Raw genomic sequence first — 23,828 nt, 5'->3', positions numbered from 1 at the left:
AGACAGTGATAGGTAAGAATATTATGACCATAAAATAGCAGTCCGGTTTTATCTTAACTACCAACATATACGTACACTGAAAAGCCATACAAGTAACCTTTAAAAATATAAATGGCTTAAAATGAGCTTTGTGGGAATAAGTGGCCAAATATAAGCATCTAGCTTATGGCCCTGTGGTCCTGCCTAGCCTCCAACTGCCACATCCCAGAAGGACCAGGCCTCTGGTATCTGCTGGTCCTGTCTAGATGGTGTCAGACAGCCTAAGGTGTCAAAATAGCATTACATGTCTATGTTTAGCCACCTGAATCTCTCTTCTCTAATAACTCTACCACTTCACATAATTAGGAGTGGAGTTAATGAATCATATCTAAATAAGATTATCAGAGCTAAAGTCATGGATATGTACTTCACGTCACTACATCTAAAAATATTTTCAGGAGTTAAAGCATTATAAAGCTAATACAATATAACTATGATACAATTAGAACAGTACAAATAACAATATCAAACTAGAATAATGGGGCTCTGCACAAAACAGAGGCTCTAAATTGGTCACAGCACACTGGGTTATCTTACGAACACTTTCAATGACTTGTTGATCAATACAAAGTTCAGAGTTACGATCACATTCGGAGGAACTAGGCAGGATTATTACACAAATTACAAGATTGTACTATGAGCACATATAGTCACTGTTCCGTGAGTTACAAAATTGTTCCACTGAAATACAAGAGTATTTCAGTCATATCTGATATGTACAAAAATCAGCATTCTATACCCATCAGCAACATCAGCCATTTGCTTACGTGCCATAACTTGTTCCAACTTTCCACTAGTGTTTGTTTTTAAATGCAATATTCAGGTAGAGATGTTTCTTATTTTCATCATTTTAGGTTTTCATGTCTTCCGTTGCACACATAAATGGAAAAGGAAGTGGGTGAGAGGAAGCAAAGATTAAGTGAGTTGACAGTAATTGAAAACAACATGCTTTCTGCAGATGTGGCTCTTTTTTTTTAATCACTACAACTTCCCCTAGCACAAAGAATCTTTCTTATTCAGGAGACAGCCTATGGGTCAGAACCCTCCTGTTGTACTAAAAAGGAGATAAGGATGAAAAATTAATTGGTCTTCAAATTTATCCCAGTCTTTTCCATCCTAGTTTTATAAAAGAGGGAAATGAACAAAGACAGGCAAAAGCATAAACTCTGTAAGGCAGTAAACACTAGGTATATATATGTATGTATGATTTCTTCATATAATATGTTTTCTTTTAAGCAACTTTGTTTTATTAAGTTTTTTTAATTAACCTACCAATAATGATATTGAAGCAGGTATTGGAAAAAATATGCATTTTTTAGCATGGAAAAATTCACAGCTTTCCTGTACAAAATAAATTGCTTTCCACAACTTATGGTATTAAATGAAACATAACTTTCAAAGGTCATATAAAGTACAAAACTTTCTACACACTGAGAAAGAGTGTGCAGTGTTGAGTTTCATGTTAGAAATATGGCTGAATGACATAAACCTCCTAGAAGAGAATGTAATTAACTACTTAGTGAAGCTTTAATTAGAAGTATCATGACACCTGACCTGATCCTAGATAATGTTCTATGAGAAAAAAGGATATTCAAATAACAAGCAATACAGGAAGGATTATCTCTAGTGCACGACATCTTTTTCCTCAATATGCCTGTTTATGAGTGCCCACAGAGGGACATTTCCTAAACTAGAAAAGCTAATATGAGACATTTACCTTATCCCGAATGTTTAAGAACAGCTTTTGTTAATCATGCCTACATCTTGTGGTATAAAGGAAAGGTAGATGTCACCTGTGCCATATCCAAACCCTACTTCTATTATTCTTGTGGTAATTTCCACATACATACCCCCTCAATTCATGAGATGCTGCAAACATATTCTGAAATTCAGAAGAGAACTTGACTGGAGAGTGAAAATTTTTCTCTCTGTTATTTCTTTTGTTTTCATTCATGTAGTATTTTCTTCCTGGGTACACAGAGCACCATTTATAAATACATATATTTATAGATATTTGTCTAAAAGATCAGCAAAGCTTTAGGTATTGGTGCAGTACCTCTAACACTAGTTCTTACAAGTATGGATCAGCAGCATCACTAATATGTTTTATTGGAAGTGTCCAGCAGAAATCTTAAGACAAAAAGAGCAATCAAGTGAGACAGTACAGGATTTCAAGTAGACTTATGAAATAGTGCTTATAGCATATTTTTTAATTGCACAGCTATGACTCGGCCTTATCTCGTAAGATCACCCATTTCTCTCAGGAAACATAATTAACACAATCTTCCACAAGTCTTTATTTGTAATTTACTCAGAATAGCTAGAACTTTATTACATTAACTAGCATGATTGTAAAACTAAGATCTAACCATTAAAATATCTAAGTGTTGGGTAAGATTTTCAGCCAATGGTAATAAGCATTGTTTCACTCATTTTAACTAAATGTGAACAAGTGATTACACTTAGATTATTAATTTGTTCCTTCACTCAATTAAGGAAAAGATGAAGAATATTTGGAATTATATGTTAAAATCTATTTAATTGCAGAATACTGGAGCAGGGAATCAAGATCACCTTGAAGAAATTTATCAGCTCTGTTTCCAGTTCTGCTTCTTACTATTTTTACTTTAACCAAGTCATTAAAGCCCTATATAGCTAAATGCGTATTTTATATATATCCCAATATATTTTTACAATAGACATAGATGGGATATTATTGGATGGTCTTCCTTCAAATTGTGATGGTGCTGTAGAAGAACCTGTCCATAAAACGCTAACCATTAAGGAAATAAAATTGGTTCAATAATAACAATTCTTGTTTAGGCCTGATTTATCTGCCATTTGACCAAACTTCCCTTATGCTATCGTGTATTACATTAAAAGTAACACTAGCTACAAGAATTCACAAAGTTTCTTTAAAACTCAAGAAAATTCATATTTGGATAATGTGACCAAATTACGAGGTGGTTAGTCCAAAAAAACATGTTACCTGAAAGATAGAGAGATTTACAAAATATAGCTGTCTACTGAGTAAATTTTACATTGAGTTCCTGGACAAGTACATGGTGATCACAATAACTAAAACATCTGCTTTAATGAATAAGAAACTTACATGTCACAGCAACACCTAAACAGATTATATATTTATACTAACAGTTAGTATTTTGGACTTTGACCTTACTAAAAACAAGACCTAAAATTTATGTTGTTAAAAATGCTGAAAGATTTTATTTAAATTATATTGTGTTTGTCTAGAGGCCCATGACCTCGTAATTTTTTATGCAGCAGAATGATGAAATGATTTAAGATACTAGTGGTTTTAAGAAGGATTTTGTGATCATCATTTAATGCAATCAAAAAGGAAAAATAAATGGAAGGGATGTTTTTATGCGGTTAAAATCTTTCCAAAATTATATACTGGGGGAAGAAGATAGTAAAATTATTTCCTCTCCACTTCATTTCCAATGGAGGAAACAGTGTTCTTCAAAACACATGACACCTGTGAGGTAATTTGCATTAGGTGTAAAGATACAAAACACACCCTAGGGTATTTAAAGCATGTTTTAAAAATTATAAAGTGTGTTGATAGTGCTGGCTCCCCAGAGAATCCTTCAGGCCAACTGAACATCCACTTCCACAGATGTTCTTATCTTGTAGTAATCCATTTTTAACACCTGTTAAATATTCTACTTGGTGGCACTGGTTCAAGTCCAAAGTCCACAGTAGGATGTTACATGTTTATTTTCAGCACATAAAAAATGAGTAACTAAAAACCAAGGAATTCTGAATTTTATTTAGTGAATTTATATGAAAAACAATAAGTCAAGGTGGTGTACTCAGAACGAGCACAGCTGAGCATCACACCACACATACATTTAAAAAGGATGTTGTCATGCATATGAAATCATGAAGTTCAAATGTTTCATTTTTTGAAAAACTTGAAGTAAGTATCACTGAAGAGATATTACAGCAAATCTGTAGATATTGCAGCAAATTAAATAAGTTTCAGAAGTCCTTTCTGAAAATAAATGAGTAAGCTCCGGTATTTTGATAAGTAGCTTAGGTAGGAAAAAGCACCAGGCCTCAAAAGCCCTCATTCAAAATCTGCCATCCTGGAATAAAGACGATCTAAGGGCTCACCCTCTATATTAAGGCCAGTGCACATGCAATCTGAATTTAATTCAAATTAAGTAAACTCTTTGGACCCTGTCAAGTTGCTTACACAACCAGTCCTTTACATACAGCTTAAGGAACAGTCAAAAAGAGCAGTAAGTTTGTATAGTTTCTATTTTAAAACCAATTTCTCTTGTGTCTGTAGCTCCACAAAGTATGATTGGATTAGTAATAGTTATCACCACAGCAAAATATCTAAACACAAGGAGGAGGGGATCTTGATTTTCAAACATTTTACGCTTCAGGCATCGTTTTAAAAATGAAATATGCTGGAAGTCTACATTACAATCAGACATTCATGAATATCAAACTCTAGTAATCACAGTCGTTTGATGGGGTTATTGGCATGTGGAGGCCATATTAAACACAAATTTAATTACAAAATCGTGTGAGTTGGGATGTTTCTAATTTGGGATACTTGATTAAATGTAGAACAGACTTAAACTGACATTGTGACTTTGAAAATGCACTGTGGTTTTTCAGAAATAGCAAATTAAAAAGAATCTTTAAGGAAGCTGCCTAATAAAAAGCAAAGATGCAGCTGAATTCCAGCAGATCCGGGTGATATATGTGGAAAGGCCCAATTAATGAAAACCACCATAAGAATAATACTCTCACATTGTCAAACAAAGAATTTTCATATTCTTCAGTGCAGAAGAAGAAAAGAAATCATATTTTCTCCTCTTAAACATACTCCACTGTCACCACTTCAGAACAAAACCTTCACGTAACTGCTGCTCTAGTTTCAACCCTCCATACCAAAAGAAGATTACTGAATTATAAATAACTTTCAAAAACTTCTAATGACAATTTCCCAAAGTCATAAAAATATGTATTTTTGTGTAAGTATCTATACTGAATAGCCTTAATTTATTTACAATTTCCATAGGCTGGAGAAAAGACTTGTAGTTTGTTTATGGCGTGCAGTATACGGGAACAGAGTATAAAGTATTAAAATTCTGATGACCAGAATAGACTAGTTCATGAAAATATTTCTCTGGCCATTTTTTTCTTCTACATCAAAAATAAACTGATTTGGGATAATCGACAATTATAGGTAATCACCTGCGGAATATAATCTCATTTTCCCCTCTGCCCATACCAAAAATGTACAAGACCCTCCTCAGATCTACTTAGCCCATTTAGTGGAGCAAATTACTACTAACAGGGTTAAGCAAACAAATTTGATCTATTCATCTATTCTTCAAGACATGCCAGTATCCAATTAATTTCTCTTTAATAGCTGTTATATGAATTAATACTTATATTACAGCTAAACTCTACAGGCACTGCTTGCTAGAACATGCCTGAGCAACACACACTGATCTGTCTGAAACGTGCTGAGTAAGGGAGACAGAAGGAGAGCTGATGCAAATTAACTAAGAAGAAACAAAGATTACTTAAGCTCTACCCGATGAAGATTTTAATCAACTTCATGTCCAAAATAAAAGCATTTATCAAAGAAAAATCTGCTAAGCTATGTGCAACAACTGGAAGACAAAACAATGAAATGCAGATTGGTAAAACCTGGACTTCAGTAGAAGACACAGAATGAGAGAAGAACACCAATAACCATTAATTTACTGCACACAGGAAGGATGGAATTTAAATGGAGGGACTTTTCTATCATACCAAACAGAGAGGTAATATTTCAACAGTATGTAGTTATAATTAACGACAGTTTAGTAAAGCTTCACATATGCTTATTATCTTTTCACACCTGCAAAATTACATACAAGATACTACTTACCTATTTTTGCAGTCCACACTAAAACACTAATTTAAGTAGAGAAAAGGTTATAAAATCCCCCAGGAATAAAGGCTCAGACTACAGAGCAATGTTGTTGACCACTTCCTTAAACAGTAGATGAGGAATGGCAATGCCACTCTGGAGGCAAATTTGCATCTTCTCACTCCTATATGAAGTCCTTGTCCATTGCATCACACTACTTCAATTAAACAAGACCTGATCTAAAGCTCCTGAGAGTAAGTCTTTTACAGGCAGATATAACCTCAGTCTGCCCATGTTCCAGACTGACCAGAAGCTGCAAAGCTGCTGTGAGAACAGATACAAACCCTGCTAATACTGTTGTAAGGCAGGAAATACTAGCTAGGGTTCAGCACTGCTCTAATCACAGCTACAGAGTTTTCAGACAGAGCAAGCTTCGGTCTACTAACCCCCCCCACGAAGATATACTAATATAGCACACATTTTTTTAACTGTGTAACATCATATTGTGATCCAAATATGCTGAATAGTTCATGAACACATTTAGACTTCAGGTCACTTCTTAATGAATTTACTAAAGACTTGTAACTCCACTAGAACAGCAAAACATCTAATATAGTGTTCCTTTGCATGGTTTCTAGTTTAACAGAAGAAAAAAAAAAAGAGTACTAATTGCAATTACATGAAAATCCATACAAGTTGTTACACAGTACTAATTGGAATGCAGAAGCTCTACAAAAGACTATTTTAGGAACAAGACATAGGTATAGGAGACACGCATTATCTCAATTTTGCCACCTCTAGCCATACAAACAAGGCTACCTTGTTCATTAGATAGAATAAATCCATGTCTAAGTACAATGTAATTGCCCGACTGCCTAATAACAATTTTGACTCCCAAGAGAAAGCACAGCATGTAGTCTGAAAAGCAACGTTATATTCAGGACTACTCTAACATTAGACTAATAAGAAGACACAGCAAACAAAAGGCTTTAAGATCTTTCAGAGGTGACCAAACTCCGTTGGTATGTGGAATGTAAAAATCACTACGTACCGAGGGCTGCCAATATTCCCGAACTGGTACTGTTGACTGTCAGTGCATAAGGTGACCTCCTCTATTTTTCTTCCCATTTTTATTTATTATCCCATGCTCCCTTTCATCATGAAGCAGCCTGGCGTGGCACAAGACATATAAAACAATCTGCCTTTATTCCAGACTTGTGATAATAAGCAGGAACAAAACCCCCCCACATTAATGTGATATATTATGGCACAGCTGCTCAGTAAAAGGCTACACTGAAAAGTTTGTTGTACAAGCCAGTGTTCTAGTCAGGAATGCTGTGCTGGAATTCTATCACAAGAGTTTCTACACATGCAGTTGCACACCTGAGATGAGATGAAAACAGTTGTCTGGAGGTTTTTTCCACTACTTGAGTACACATCTCAACTACTCAGCAAAACAAATCACTTAGAACATGCTATTTATATACAGTGCTCTTTGTATACAAAACAATCAGTACACACTCTGATTTAAAGAGCTGCTCTGATATGCAAGACAGTATATGGAAACTGGTCCAGACTACCTAGAATTACCCCCCTCCCTCCAAGGACAAGAGCTAGTTCTAAAACATGGAATCACCGACAGATGATGTAAGAATGTCTGTTAATCTTTTTGCACTCAGAACAAAACAAAACTCAGTATTTGTTAAGCCATTCCCACAGAACTGCTCTCATGGATTAACTCCTAAAAACCCTATCTCCTGCCAATGTAAAAATAGTTGAAACATTATCAATCTTCAGGTATTTTGAAAAAGAATCAGATCTCATTATCATGACAGCCATATAAACACTCAGAATGCTGATTTAAAAGTTCTGTTCCACATGAATGTACCACTAAAACTTCACTTTAATTATACCTGTAAGAGAGGATCTACTCATTTTATTGTATACTCTTTCTATTGCTACTAAGAAAATCTTTACTTGCAATTTCAGGTATTGATTTAAATAAGTAAGGTGGAAGCTAAAAGGACTGACAGAATCAAGAATCAATGGAATCTGACCATTTAAGTCACAAAAAAGAGAAAGTGAAATGATTCAAACTAGTGCTCAATAAGCAATAGGCAAGGCAAATGGGGGAGGAACAGTCTTTATAACACATAATAGAAATGTGTAACAGGTCTAGGCAAGTAGAATGGTACAGGGTACAGTGACAATGCAAAAATCTTATCTATTAGACTAAAACTTTCAAAATCAAGAAATGTATGTGTCCAGACCAAAAGAAAAAAGAAAAAAAAACCCACCACAAAAAACTTCAAAGACTTAATTTCTAAGTGTAGTTAATCTGTGAGCTTCAGTGGGGGTGGACAAGAGACATACAATGCCTTTGCCCTAGAGTTGTGCCTTAAAGAAAGGATCAAGCTCAGCTATCTCATTCATTTGTTCATTTCTCCAATTCATTTGCTGATTGTGCAATATTTGTTTACAGCTCTCCCAGAGGCAGATGAACAGGTCTCTGAACTAGTAGTGCCATGCATTGTTCAAATTCACTCAATCCAATCAACTAACTTAGAGTCACATTAACCATCAAAGATACACAGAATTTAGTCAATTGGTTAACACATTCAGATAATGCAATAGGTTAAAATGGCCTTAGGCATCGCAGCTCTTGATCTAAATCCAAGCTACAGAATATGCCACAAATTTGCTTTAGATGCAAAACAGTGAGAATTTCTCATTGAAGAAATGCAAATGCTTATACTCAATGTTCTCTCACATGCCTAAGTATCCTACATGTTTGAGAAATAGGCTAGTAATTTTACAACAAAAAGAAAGGTGTTCATTCTGACACTGGTACAGATTCATCCCTTATTCAGCCAGTGAAAACAAAGGAAATAGTGTTCTTTATCTCCATTGCCCACATTTGGATTCCAGCTGTTGGGAATATGTCAGAGACAGTGAGGAAGAGCTTAGCTATTTTATAAGCCATTCTGCAGAAAGAAAGATACAAAAATTTGAAGCCACATGCTGTTCATATGCACAGTCATATTGTGGGGGCCATATACTCCAATTACACAATGGTGGGAGGAAGAATAAAGTAACACCACACCCAGCAGACGATATGGCGTCCAAAAATATTCAGTATGGCTCTAAGACAGATAAGGTCAATGGCTTTTTACTGTGAATAGTACATCTCATTTTAGCACTCTTCACCCTCCAGTATCTAGAATCCCTAGGAAAAAGAAAAACTGGAAGAGTATTCCAAGTGCTGCACTATTCTTGAAAGCCTCCATAATGGCACAGTGGCTTGGCAATGTGTGGCCAAGTACCTATGCATCTCGGGAATGAAGCACATTCCAGAGAAGCTCTTTAATGCTACGCAAGCTCTCCAAGAGCATACTCAGACCACATCTGGCAATTTCACCTCTGCATACCCATAGCAGGTCCTGATGCAAGCACCTGGCAACAAGACAACCTGGGAGCAGATACTGCTAACTATCTCCTCTCTCCTTGAAACAAAAAGCTTTAGGAGTTCTTAAAAGGGTACTACTCTGCTCAAATAATATAACGGAATAAATGTGGGACATAGGCGTGAAAGACTGCATTGTGTGGGGGGGGTTTGGGAAGTAATTTCCTGAGCTACTCCAAACTCAGAAGGCTTGTTCAATAGAACAGTAGTATGTACATGAAGTTGGATCTCCTCCAGAACACAAGTATAAGTAAACTAAGATATGAAGGCCTGATTTTTTTCAGAATTAAGGGAAACGTGACCTTGAATCTTCCCACTCATTAGCTGCCAACAAAGCATACATGATTTGTGGTTGGTAAATAAGCAACACCTGGCTTACCCTGGATAAATGGGACAGATGCTGCTTTTAGGGATAAACAAACTTGAGCGAGAAATTTTACTAACAGTTGATCATTCTCTAGTAACAAAGTCATTCCTTATCTGCTTAGAGCATAAGCAATTTGAAGCATGGTTGTATGCAGCATAAGTGCATACGTGCACTGGACAATCAATGCCAAAGTGTTGGTAGCTGTTATATTATCAATTGATAGTAAAATGTCCCTAAGCTTTCAAACTGCTAAAAGTAGGTATTCATATTGAGCTAGCAGAGCTTAAGAATTGTAGTACAAATACACGAAGTCTCAAAAACTTCTGTCTTCTGAGAGTGTACTATTTATAGAATCCTTGTCAACAGGACTTGGAGATAATATAAAATATTCACCAGAGGACAAGACGACAGCGATCCTAGAGAGCTGCATTTAATAAAATCATAATTTATTAGTAATTTGTCTTTTGAGAGCCAAAATCCTCCATTCTAAATGTTAACGATGACAGACCAATTCTATCCTACAAGATTTTTTTAAAGAGTCTTCCAGGCAAGAACAGCTTAAGAGAGTAGAAATTAATTTGCTCTTGCTCTTTAAAGCATGATTAAGTAGTCTACAATACAGGAAATTAGACTGATAAAGCTACAGACTGCTGCAGTGTCACCCTGGTCATATTCCAGTACCTGAACCTGGGTGCAAGTCAGTCTCTTGCTTTTCCAGAGATAGAGACACCAGTTTCTTTGAAGAACAACTGGTTGGTCATTCCAAAGGCATCTGATATCTTTGGTTCTGCTGTTTAGTAACCAGGCTTCAAGTCAGGGTAAGGCAATCTGCATTTAAGAATAACATGAAAGAGGATCTGGGAGAAGATTTCTCTTGGTGGAGAAAGTTGGAGACTTTTCTCACCTGTAAATCTAAAGTCGTAACAACAGTAGACTGAAGCCTCCAGTATTAGAGCCCACTGGGAATACTAGACTTCCAATCTGGCTCTCAGTAACAACCAGCAAGGCTAGGATTAGGAACAAAATCACTGAAAGTACACTGAGACTACATAAAGTCAGAAATCCAGGTCAGAAGAAGTTGCAAAACAGTGGAAAGTCCAAGTCTGCAAATTAGAATTTCAGGAACAAACCAAAAAAGCTCACTGCTTCACAGGCATGTCTCAAGCTTCTGCTTTCCCCCCCGCCACCACCTCTGTCTACTCTGGTTTATCATACTGACTGAAGCTAGGGTCAGAACTTCAAATACAGAACAGAACTTTATTCAAACATCCCCAACCATCTTCCAAGGCCAGAAAATTCAATGGCATGATTATTCTGAGGACAGTAGACATCACTCTTAAGATCAGCAGTCCCCCTTGACACCACTCAGTAGACTTGTGGCCAGAAGGTCAACATTTCTTTTCTCAACATAACTCAGGTTGTGTCAGAACTACTGGGGGGCTCTAGACCAAACTGATCTATTTGCTCATCAGGAACAGCTGGATATGTTCCCATTTCTCCTTTCAGGCCTCTGAATTAGAGTTCTGTAAAATACAGCATTAACCCAGAAAGTATACTTCACATAAGTGTTACAAACATTTTCTGTACCTGTAAAATGGAAAACCATATTCTATTCAATTCAAACATAGATTCATTTTTGCCTTTGTAGGGTTCAAGAACAAAGAATAAAAATCCTTACACCTAAAAGGCAACAACACAACGCAAGAAGTAATAGAAAATAAAACCCAGTAGAAGTTTAAAGAAAAGAAAAAAAGAAAACCAAGGCCATTGCCCAAAAAGCTGCAAGGACACACCCCAATTCAGTAGAAAGTTGAGAGAAAGTGATGGCATGAGACAGGCTCTAGCCCGATATACTATCTCTATGCCATATGTGGAACACAGAAACATCGACCATTTTTCTTAAGGTTTAAAATCTCACGCCTTTCTTTCCATCCATTTCTGAGAATTTTTACACTTCCTAAATTCAAGATTTTAGGTACTAATATGTCAGATAACAGAAAAGTGGAAACCCTTATTTCCCATGCTAAATCAGACTGACTTTGGCTAGTTTTGTTTAGTAAAGCACAAAGCTCAAGTTAAGCTTTGCAAATAGGCCAGTAGTACTATATTGGGTCTGGCTGAGGTGGAGTTAATTTTCCCCATAGCAGCCCTCATAGTGTTGTGCTTCATATTGGTAGCTAGAAAGGTGCTTCAGCTACTGCTGAGTAGTGCTCGCACTGCATCAACGCTGTCGCTGCAACATTCGCCCCTCACCCAGTAGGCCGGGTATGGGCAAGATCCTGGAAGGGGACACAGCCAGGACAGCTTACCCAAACTGACCAAAGCGATATTCTATACCATATGAATTCTGCTCAGCAATAAAAGCTAAGAGAAAGTGGGATGAGGCATTCGTTATTACAATGTTTGTCTTCCAGAGCAACCTCTACACGTACTGAAGCCCTGCTTCCTGGGAAGTGGCTGGACATCGCCTGCTGCTGGGAAGTAGAGAATAAATCTTTTGATGACCTTTGCTTCTGTGCGCAGCCTTTGCTTTTGTTTTTGTCAAACTGCCTTTATCTTGACCCATGAGTTTTTTCCATCTTATTTTCTCCTGTCCCTCGCCACCCTCCTCCCCCACTCTACTGAGCAGGGGAGTAATAGAGTGGCTTGGTGGGCACCTGGCATCCAGCCAGGGTCAACCCACCACAAGTACCACACTAAAACAGGACCACAAGTTTAGATTAGTCTAGAGCATGGGAAGAACAAGTTTGTGTTGCTTAGAATATATCATGAAGACATACTCTTCAGTCTACTCAGGCACTCGTTACTTACTTGCTTGTTGATTTATAGTTCATACTGAATGTTGTTAGGCACTAAAGTGTAACAGAATATAAACAAAACAGTTGAGGTGTTTTCTAAACAGACTACAAACTGTTTAGTTGAAATTAGTCTAATTAAAAAGTAGTTTTAATATATAGGTATAGAACTCATATAAGCAAGAAATAGGATAGCTCTTAACAGTGGTTTCCATGAGACAAGCCTACCTGACTAACTTGCCTCTCCAGTTTTTTGGCATTTTACTACAGAATTACATTAACCGATTGATATCAGAACAAGAACAACTTTGGATGTATCATTTTATTATGTTCATAATGTGAATTAGGTTAACTGCTACTCAGGTGTTACTAAAACTGTAATTTGATAAATTACATTGTAAGGATTATCAGATTTCATAAGAGATCTAATACAGGTGGTGTGATGAGCAGGTACGCATCCCACCACTAAGCAACAGGTTGTGTTTGGCAGACACCACTCAGCTGAAACAACCGCTATAATCTCTACTTTGAAGCAAGTGTGTTTTGGAGGAAAAGTTTAAAAGGTGTTTAATTCCCAGGGAGTGATAATCTGCCTATTTTGTTCTGAGACCTGCAGGAAATACCTTCTTGACAGATCAAGTCAATTGACCTTTCCTTTCCAGAAACCTCTTGAATGTTGAAATAAATCTCACAAGAGAAAATGTCAAAGATGTGAAAATAATAAGCCTATTTTTGCTGAACATTACTGACAAGAATACAAACTCAGTTTTCAAGTTTATAAAGAAGTATCTATGTCAATAACATTGACTAATAAAGTAATTGCCATAATAAATTATTTATATTTATTATCTTCAGGTAAATAGAACATATACACAAACTATCTCTAAAGGATACTGGCCCTAATCACAGAAATTTATTTAAAATCAAAATTACATTGATCATAAAACCACCATCTCTCAGAATATTTTTGGGAGTATATTTCACAAGAATAAAGAATGGCATTTTAATGTTTTCTTTTCCAGGCAGACACAGGGAGAAACATCAATTTAAATGTAGGCCAATTTATTAATGATAACAACCCATACATTCCTTACAGTTTACAGTTTCTTAAATATTAAAAACAGATAAACCATAGCTGTAGCCAATCCTTTGCAGCTTTTCACATTACTTAGTAAGGCTACATACAAAAGGCATTCTCCTTTAGATTACATGCATTAACAAAACCTGTATAGTTATTTGAAAAAGAGTATCACTGTCATAATGAGATTTGGTTTACAGAACAGAGAAAATAAATGGAGAAAAAGAAGTTCAATCAAAGCTACTATTCAGTGCAAGGATTAAAAATAAAGGAAAAGAATACACTGGGTATTGCTTTGCCTCCATCAGCCCTACCGTGAAATTTTTATATCCTTTTAAAGATGTATCCGGCACTCTGTAAAAGAAAAATACACAAATACACACAAGAAAAAAGTACTCACACTGTTTGGGTGTTGAATGGCAGCTTCGTGCTGCAGTCTAACCCGCTGTGGCATCATCACATCATCCTGGAATAAATAGCACACTGTTACTGAACATAAAAAGGGTCACAGTACAGTACTCAGACATACATTAGAATATGCTGCTAAATTAACATCATTTTACTGGCTTGCAGTCAGAAATACAAATGGAACAAATATTAAGCGACTTTACACTTTTAGTGGATTAAACTCAATCTTGTTCAAATTGGAAGTGATCAAAACTACTACGTGACAACCGCATTGTGATCTCAACGTGTATCTTATGGGCAGCCACACATTTTACATTTCTAAAGAAACTGACCAACTCTTTAACAATTCTAATAGCAATACTGGCAGTATGTGTGGACAAGGAACTAACCTTGATTAAAAGCATGAGATTTGAGACATTCTAGCAATATCAGGAAATGTTCTTTGTAGTCTGGCTATACCTTGTCTCTGACAAGGAAAAGCCTTCAGTCTCTAGACCTACCAATATATCATATTTCATGAGCACAATATATCATATTTCATGAGCACAAAAACTAGTATTTGTGAAATTATAAAGTTCTAAGGGGGGGGGGAAGAAAAAAACACACCCAAAATTCATCAGCATTGATGCTGGCTTTAAAACACACCACCTAGATTTAAATTTTATGTTAATACTGCTTTCACCTGCAGCATAAAGGTCTATTTTGTTTACATACAAAAAGACACATTGCCTTGTAAAGAGTAAGTGCTATCCTTCCTTGAACAGACAGGAGCTATTCCTTTCAAAACTATATTATTTCCTGTTCAAAATTTTATCCTTTCTAGACTATAGTTTTAGGTCCTATTAAAATGTCCACTGTAGCACAACATTTCTTCCCTAAATTTAGTCTCCTGAGGTTTCTACCTATATTCTTCTCCATTCTGGTGCCATATTTCTTCCCTTTTAAAGGATCAGTTCAGTCATTCTTAGATGCTGGTTAAAGCTAACACAGCTTTTCTTCTGAGTATTTCCGAATAACCCTACCTTATCAGGCAAACATAATTCAAAGATGCCCTGAATTCCTGTTCTAGATACATTCTTTTAACAGTTCCTCACATTAAAATCATTCTAAGGAGATTTCTACTAAACCCAAAACCCCAAATATTGAATTTCCAACAACTTTCACATTAGAACTTTTCAGTCAAATTAATGACAACAAAAAATATATTAGTGCTTAAATATCTAGAGCTTAGAGGGTTGAATGACCTTGATATAAAGGTGACACTATAGTTTCATCAAAAACAACACAAGGATGAAAAAAGTTTTAGAAGTAGATCCAACTATTTAATACCATTCAAGGTTAAAGATAAAACAAATTAATAATAAAATTGACCCTTATCACATGCAAGTTTATAAAAGATGGAAGGAATACATTGTCAAAAGCATTCTCCTGTATTTCGTATTTAGGATACATTTAGTAATAAGCATAGGAGATGTTACTGATTTTCAAAGCAATAGAGTGGGGAAAAAACCCACCCTGGTTTCTCAACTTCTGTATATCAGTTACTTCAAAACTACAATATTATTTACCATCTAATCCACTTTATCAATAAGGCACCAGAATTCAGGTACTGTATCAAGGAAATGTTCCAATCAAACATTTACCCTATTTACACAAGAAGAACCATAATCCTATTGCTTTATGCCAAATACAGAGCTGATTTTTGTAAATTAAAACCTGGTTTTCATATAAGCAATGGGAGGTAGATTTTAACTGAGCTTTGTTCACTCCTTTATGAATTACTTAGGATTCTTAGATGTTGTCTTGTTAAATCCTCAAAAAATGAGAATGCAAAAGAAACCCTTCAAAAAGCAAGGAATTTCAATGCTTGGAACAAAGTTACTATTATCTCATACAATATACAACATATGCTCTTGTGCAAAAAGATTCCACTGTTTATGATCCTGCACAACAGAAATAAATTTAACAGAACTCATACATTCACAAAGCTGAGAAATAATCTACTTGATTTAAAAAGGTTAAATCAGCGTGGAAAGTATTCAAACCAAATTCAAATATCCTATTCACCAAACAGGTCAATGTTATGTTTTTATAAGCAGCCAACTTGACAGGAAAGGTCTAGTTCCCCCTAACAAAACACTATGTCATTTTGATGCTATTGGCAAAGCTAACAAGTCTACAGATTTGGGTCTTAGGCTATCATCAAGATCATCAGTATTCTGTAAAATCGAGCTAAAGAGGGGGCACTATAACCACAAAAAGTTCAAAATGCCTTTTTTTATTAATACATCTTTGTTCTCTAATGCTGGAAAACTCTATGAACTCTTATTCTGAATGACCTTTAAAATTTTTTTTTAACTTTTTTTATTAACAGTTTTACACATATGATGCACTGCTGTATAGTTCTGTGATACCTTCCAGGTTCATGGAAGGAGAAAGAAAAAAAGAAAAAAAAGAACGCAGTAGTATAAGACATAACTGCTAATAAAATAATAAAGCAATTAGGCAATGAGGAAGAACACCGCAAAATACAAATCGCATCCCAGACAAAACTGAGTCACATCAGTGATTTAGCTTTTCAGACTCAGGTTGGGCAACTATAAAAGAAAGCTAACTGCAAAATCCAACTTCAACGTGTTACAAATTCTTTACTATTGATGACTGGGCAGGTAACCACAAAGTAGAAAACAGATATATTTATACAGAAATAATCATAAGTAATGCGGTTGTATTCTAGACCAGTGTTTAAAAAACAAATTAAATTCTAATGAGTAAAACCAAAAAGATTGTACCACAAAATAAGAGCACTTTAAAAATTTTTCAACTTCATAGGCCATTGATAGGAGCGAGACACCCAACCACGCACTGTACTGGTAAGGGTTTATGGAGTTTAAGCAACTATAGTATCAGACAACTAAGATGTTAAAAAATTTTATCCAAATTTTATCCACAAATTTTCTATCAAACCTGTTGTATTTATGATATTGAATTCAGCAACTGTGTTGCCAGACTTTGGTTCCTACAGTCAACAGTTTGGTCATCTTTTTGGTTTATAACTCAGCAAAAAAACTCAGTAATTAGACACTTACCAAATTATTTCTCACTCATGCCATGTCAGACCAAAAAAAAAAAAAAGTACCTATCTTAATGTAGCTGCTATATCAAAAAGGAAAGGGAAGTATTTTTAGTTTGTTTTTGTCTCCTAAGTGCGAGCAGGGAAGGTAACAAGGTTAGCAGTGAATTACATTGACTATAGATTTTTAAAAATGGAAGTTTTTACAGAAGTTTCCACTAAAATTCAATTTTCCCTGTTAACATGGAAGTCTCTAATGGTTGCCTCCCAGCAGATATAAGGCAGGCAGGATGAAGAAAGATATCCTCCACTGAAAGAATGGACAAAAGAACAGATTTAAAATAAATGCTAGATAACTGCATGCCTCCACTGAGCATATACTTGCAATAGGATAGCTAAATAAAAAAGAATCTGTAAGTAGATCTATTTTCATGTGACCCCACTCACCAAACTTAGTGGAAAAATTAAGAAAAATCTCAAGTAATAGCTGGGTTTCCTGTCATCTAAATATGTACATATGTACAATTCAAACAAGGCTAAACAAACAGGTAAACAGCAAGAAATAAAGCAACATAAATAGAAACCTACTTTAGGGACTCAAAATAACCCAGAATTTATAGGAATTTTGTTGACTGCAAACATCCTTCCTGTTCTCCAGCATCCATTCTGAGTAGAAAAACAATTTGCTCAAAGATGGGAGAATGAAGAGGACTTTATTTCACATGAAAAGCCAGCAGGGATTTCTAAACAAGCCCAGATGTGTTTCTGCCAGTGGGGGGCCGTGATCTCCATCACCTTTCAGTCCAATGGGCATTCTGCCTGCTTGTGTTCCTATCAAATATATCCCTTCTGCAGAAAACTCACTTGCTTCTGTCAAGTTACATACCACTTACAGATGCTGCCAAATCCGAAAAGCTAGTTATACAACTATCAGCTGGGTTGTTTTCCTTTCAACCAGAGGCACCATTCTTTATAAAAACACATGCAATTTATACTGAGCTAATTGTTTTGTTTTACTTTACTGATATGTTTAGTTGAAGAAAAGGAAAACTAAACCAACAGACTGAGCTTAAGAATATTACTCAAAACTGAAGTTGTTTCAGTATGTGTTTCTTAAATCAGTTTGGGTAAATTCAAATGACAAGCATTTACTGGCCTCTTCATCCAGGCTGTCTGGGTCACACTGAACTCCACAGTGGTAACTTCATGATTTTCCCTTAAAAGTGGAGGTTTTTGCACTTCAGAAAGTAAAACAAAACATACAACTCAATGTACAATACACATCTACTTTTTAAAACCATGGATAAGTTCACATAAACCAATACACTAATTATAGCTCAGTATACTGAAGTGCTTTCTTAAGCTCACATTACAGACTTGGCATCACATGCTTTTCCAAACTCCTTTGTATTTGGCTTCTTGGGGGGGGGGGGGGGGGGGGGAAGTGAACTGACACACTCCATCCTCACAATAATAGCATCTTCTTTCCATTGCAGCTATTACACATAAAATACAACCTGTAGCAACACCAGAAGGAACGACTGACTCACTGAGAAACAACATGGCGTCTCCAAAGTCTTTCAATCCTTCAAACGGTCATTCATTTATCCTGCACCTGCTCAGACTATAGTGAAAATCTTTCTTTGCTACTGTTCAGTTCAACTCCTTGAACCAGGGAAGTAAAAGGCCTGGGACCTCCAAAAACTGGCCTGTCAACAGCACTATCAAAGCAAATACACTGATCCCAGGCAATTTTCCAGAAGGCAGGTTTCTAAAGAAGCCCCACACTATCAAACACATTAGAATTATGCACTCTAATGGCCATATAACTCACCTGAGCAGAACACGCCCTAATGATCTGTCAGTATTTGCAAGATCACAGGAAAAAATGTTACTTTTCTGTTTCTACTTCTGCATTAAAATTGAGAAAGAAGGCAACAACAAAGAAAGCACTTCAAAGTGGCTTTATTGAGCACCTTTCTTAAGCATGGCAACAAAAAGGCTTACATGGGAGGATATATGTGGTGTTCTTATGTGCCTGAATGACTAGTACTTTCCATCAATATAAAATTAATTACAATCTTTTTATGGAATCTTTTAATTCACTATCACTATTAACCGATAAGGAAATTTCTGCTGCCGAAGCAGCTCCCACCTTGGTGTATTTGTTCAGCAAATGCAGACATGTGCCTTTCCATATCTAGCCTTTCTGTAGTTAGCGGAAATCACCTTGGATCTTTCTCAGTTAGATTACTGAAAAAAAAGTATGTGAGTGTTTGCAGGCAAGGAAAGCAAGTAACTCACACAGTGTTCAACAGCAAAGTCAGTAAACTGAGACAAGGGTAAAATCCTCACTGTCAATTCCAAACACCCACTTTAACTAATAAACAGATGAAGGTATATGTAGGGAGAGGTTATGGCAACCAAATTCTGAAGGTTTGCTTCTTCATTTATGAAAGAGAAAATTAACATTTTACATTCCAGATAGAGGCATTTAATCTGGTTTTAATACATGTACTTCTTTACAGAACAATAAAAGGAATTATGCTTTCCAGCACTTGTAGTTTCATTTTTTGATCCTCATTAGTGATTCAGAAACATGCACAACTCTTCTGAACAGAAGGGGCTTCCAGTAATGGAGTTCATTACTACATCCCCTTACCTGCTATTTGAGTAACAGCTGTTTCAGTTTTTAAATCAAAGGATCAACTTTGCAAGAAATAGTATGCAAAAACAACAAAAAACAAATACATGAAGTCTGATCACTGCTTCATTTCCTAAGCTATACAGATGTTAATTTGAAAGAAAGGAAGAATATTTCAAAAGTTTATTAGTGCCTGTAGAGCAATGTATAATAGCAACTAACAAGAAATCTATCTTTCCAAAATCAGCAAGTTATGGAGACTGTAAAAACAACCAGCTATGTTTATAACTGAGAGCTAGCTTGAAGGCTGGAGTCCCTGAAACATCTACCAAGTCTGGCTAGTTAAGGTCCAACCACCTCTTTCCAAACCTTTAACAATACCCCCTCAATGAAGTGTTTTTGAACTTGAAACTCAAGAAAAGCATGCAACTTCACAGCAATTAAGAATTAACATTCCCAACTTAAATCATACAAGCAAATCTCACAAACAGAAAGGCACAGGTCAGCAGCTGCCAATTCAAACACGGGAAGGCTGATTCCGGTGGTCCACCCTCACTTTTGGTGAGCACAACGTAACAGTTTCCCCGTGTCATCTTCAACTATTAGCAAGCAGTGACACTGTGGCAACATGGTTTAGAGTCACATCTTTGAACTGCGTAAGAATCTCAGAAATAGCAATAAATTGCCAACAGAGCCTTTCAAAAGGCTAAAACAAGTGTGTCAAGGACTCAAGTGAATATGACTGGGTTCGAAATACTGCAGGTCAAAAAAGGACACGTTTTCCTATTTCCTCTTTAACAGTCAGGAAGCCTCCAACAACACACTGATTAAACCTGAAATAATGGGGAACTACACAGATTATTAGGATGAAATGAAAACATGTTCCTTTTTCAAGAAATAGTTTTATACAAGTATGACATTCACTTAAACATGCCTAATGAAAATAGCAGTTCAAAGCAGAAAAAGGCATTTTTAGTCTGAGTGTCCTGCTATGCTGCAACTGGATAAGTGATTATAAACAAAGATGGTAACCACCCCAGAGAACTGACAAACTAAAGTTATGATAAAATGCAACTGGTAAATAAAGTCATAATTGCAGACAATTTGAAGAATAAAGCTAACAGTTAAATGTATTTGCATAATTAGTTCATTCTATTGTCATTATGACCAAGATTTTCTGAGACTATAAATATTAAATACAAATAATTTGTTAAGCATCTTCAATTTTTCTACTTGTTTTCCTGGTGGGAAAAATGCCTCAGTAGCTTAGAGGTAAAGTCTTTAACAACCACAGCAAAAAAAAAATCCATAATAGCTATTAGTCAAACAGCTGCCACTTCATACTAGAATAGGCTGATCAAATTCTGACAGTTCTGAGCTCTGTAACCTTTTTTTCCACATTTCTTCCCAATTTGTTGTCCTCACAAATCTGTGTTGAGAGACATAACACAAGCAGCTTGACTCCAGCTGGAACAGTAAGTAAAACAGTCTCTCTGGAGCCAGTACTTCCAAAGATGTTCCCAAATATGCTCATACATTCATTTCACTCAAAGAAGTGAAATGAATGTAGAAGGAGCCATGATGTATTTCTCCACCTATATGAAATGTATACAAACTATTGACCCAGCCCCATTACTCTCCACATCCACCTATAGCAAACCTGAAATTATGGCTGTACTTCTGAAGGTCAATTCCCTGGCATTACTGCAGCACATTCCAAAAGGCTGATATCAACATTCCTTCCTAGAGAGCTTGATACTGGATTGGTGACTGAAATGAAGAAGGTAGGTGGCGTGTAGAAGCAAAGTTGTTAAACAGCTGGCAACATCTGTGTTCCAGCTATTATCACAAAACATTTACTAACTAAAACCAAAATATTGAGCAATTTTTAGACTTGCAGGAGTTTCCACGTTCATTTTATTTCCTCCAATCTGTTTTCAGCAAAAAATGGTAGTCACAAGGAGAGACGGTAGAAAATACATTTAAGTAACGCCAATCATTTAGTATTTCTTTTGTATCAAAATTAGGCTTCTGATAGTTCAGAATGCCTTTTATTTTGAAGCATCTAGCTCAATAGCAGGAATAGAAACACATAGAAGAGAAAATCCTGGTAGCTTCTTCCAAGCTTATCAACACTGTCATAAAATTCCCAAATCACTTCAAGTGGGTCTTAATTATATTAAATATAAACTGATGCTAATGAATATTGCAGAAATCCAAAATCATCACCTGTTACATTCCTTAATAGTTAGAATTTGTTTCCCTGATGTTTTCCTATTCTGCACAGCTACTCAGCAAATAGAAACAACACAGCAGTATGAAGATGCATACTGTATAAACACCATAAGGTAAATAACAAATTAAGAATTCTGAAGATATCTCCATAAAAATATTAACTAATTTCATTTAAAGAATTTAATTTTCTAGTTTACTGCTAGTGATTTACTAACTACATCTGTCTGGATTGAGAAGAAAGACTAATCCAAAATTTACCTCAGTAAATTATTCTATACAGATTTGAGACAGAAGATATGAAGCTCCATGGGACAAGAAAATACTAGGCTAATTTCTCAGTCAGGCATACGTGGACTCAGCTAACTTCAGTCAACCTATGTACTCCCTAGAATGCCGTATACAATGTATCTGTCCAAAACTTGAATACCTGAACTTTGCAAATTGTAAGTAAGATCTTTTTTTTTTTTCTTTTTAGATATGTAAACAGCCTCACTGACTCACAATATAGGAGAGTAAAATCCATGGTATCATTCATATAAACTAAATGGCACCTGGGTTTGCGTGTCTACCTGAAGTAAAGCAAAAAGAATTGGATCTTGAGTTCATTCACCTCAACAAAACTGGCATCACTCCAATTACTTCACGGCATAATTTATGATGTCCCTACACACTTCCAAAATCTGGTGAGTCAGGTGATCAAAAACAGAGCAGCGGATTTCATGCTCATACTTCCTCAAAATAATTTGTTTATGAAACAGACACTGACACTCACTGCTAGATATGAAATACTTATTTTTTGAAGTATGAGAAACTGACCTTTCCAAACACCATTAATTTGAACATCTGATTGCGAGTTCTGCGTATTCAATGGATGTTCAAAATTTTGTTTCCAAAATACCCACGTATACCCATATGTATAAGATACTGCATTTGACTCCATAAACTTTAAAGATTTACATGAAATACTCTGTAAAATAAGCAAACAAACAAAACCCCTAAAACAACAAACTGTTAAAGGGAAACTAGGATAAATTCAAGTAAACTCATTTAAAAAGGCACACTGTGCTGCTAAATACAGTAATAACTTAATAAAAGCAAGAATAAAGGCCAGGAAAGCCACCTGCAAAAATTTCTTAAATGGTAAGACACTGCCTTTGGTCAGAACAAATATACCAGTACTTAACCATGTCTTGCAACAATACGCTGATTAATTCACAAAATTTTAACACACAAACAAACAAAAAAATTCCTTCTATCTAGCTGATAGAACAAATGGAGTTTTCAAACTGAAAGATTACCCGAATTAAAACCTGTGTGGTTTTAAGGCTGTAGAGTTTACATCCCTGCCCTCATGACACTTTCTAATAAGCACAGACAATCGTAACATTAAGTTGAATCCTACCTGAAAACCTACACTTGCAGCAGCCAGTTCATCCTACCACTACACTAAACCAGAGTTCAGCTCCAATTCAGGGGAAAGAATCAATCTCCAGGTGAAATTACATGAGATCAGTGAGCCTTAAAGGTCCTGCACTTCTTGCCTGATCCTAGCCACATGGCACCATTCCTCAGATCAGCTATGCACATTTGTGAAACCCTTCACTGCATATTAAGCTGCATAAAGTCAGATAGTTATCTGTGGGTTAGTGAGCTGAATGGGTTCACAGAAGGTATCCAACAAAGGACAGAAAAAAATAAAATCAAGATGGAAGGCGGTAAGACCTCTCCTATTTTGCATCAAAGAGCCCGTAGATTAGCTCTTAGTTTCTCATCAATATAATTTTTTGAAGAATGTGGAAAAGAAAAATCCTGAAAACACCT

The 23,828-nt window shown here is 35.9% G+C and overlaps 1 protein-coding gene across 4 annotated transcripts in view; it reads right to left on the bottom strand.

Annotated features, from left to right (window-relative positions):
- The window catches only part of B3GNTL1 (UDP-GlcNAc:betaGal beta-1,3-N-acetylglucosaminyltransferase like 1), a 133,014-nt gene that overhangs the window by 99,101 nt on the left and 10,085 nt on the right, over positions 1 to 23,828 (bottom strand). For all 4 annotated transcript variants that reach the window (XR_007507517.1, XM_049812700.1, XM_049812703.1 and 1 more), the window contains one exon: positions 14,048 to 14,113. Coding sequence is in view for 3 of the 4 variants with exons in the window: in XM_049812700.1 (XP_049668657.1) it covers positions 14,048 to 14,113 (66 nt within the window). In the remaining variant the exon portion in view is untranslated. The remainder of the gene's footprint in view (positions 1 to 14,047; positions 14,114 to 23,828) is intronic.

Source organism: Accipiter gentilis, chromosome 10, assembly GCF_929443795.1.
Source record: "Accipiter gentilis chromosome 10, bAccGen1.1, whole genome shotgun sequence".
NCBI classification, from domain to species: Eukaryota; Metazoa; Chordata; class Aves; order Accipitriformes; family Accipitridae; genus Astur; species Astur gentilis.
This window is presented reverse-complemented; position numbering and strand designations above follow the sequence as displayed.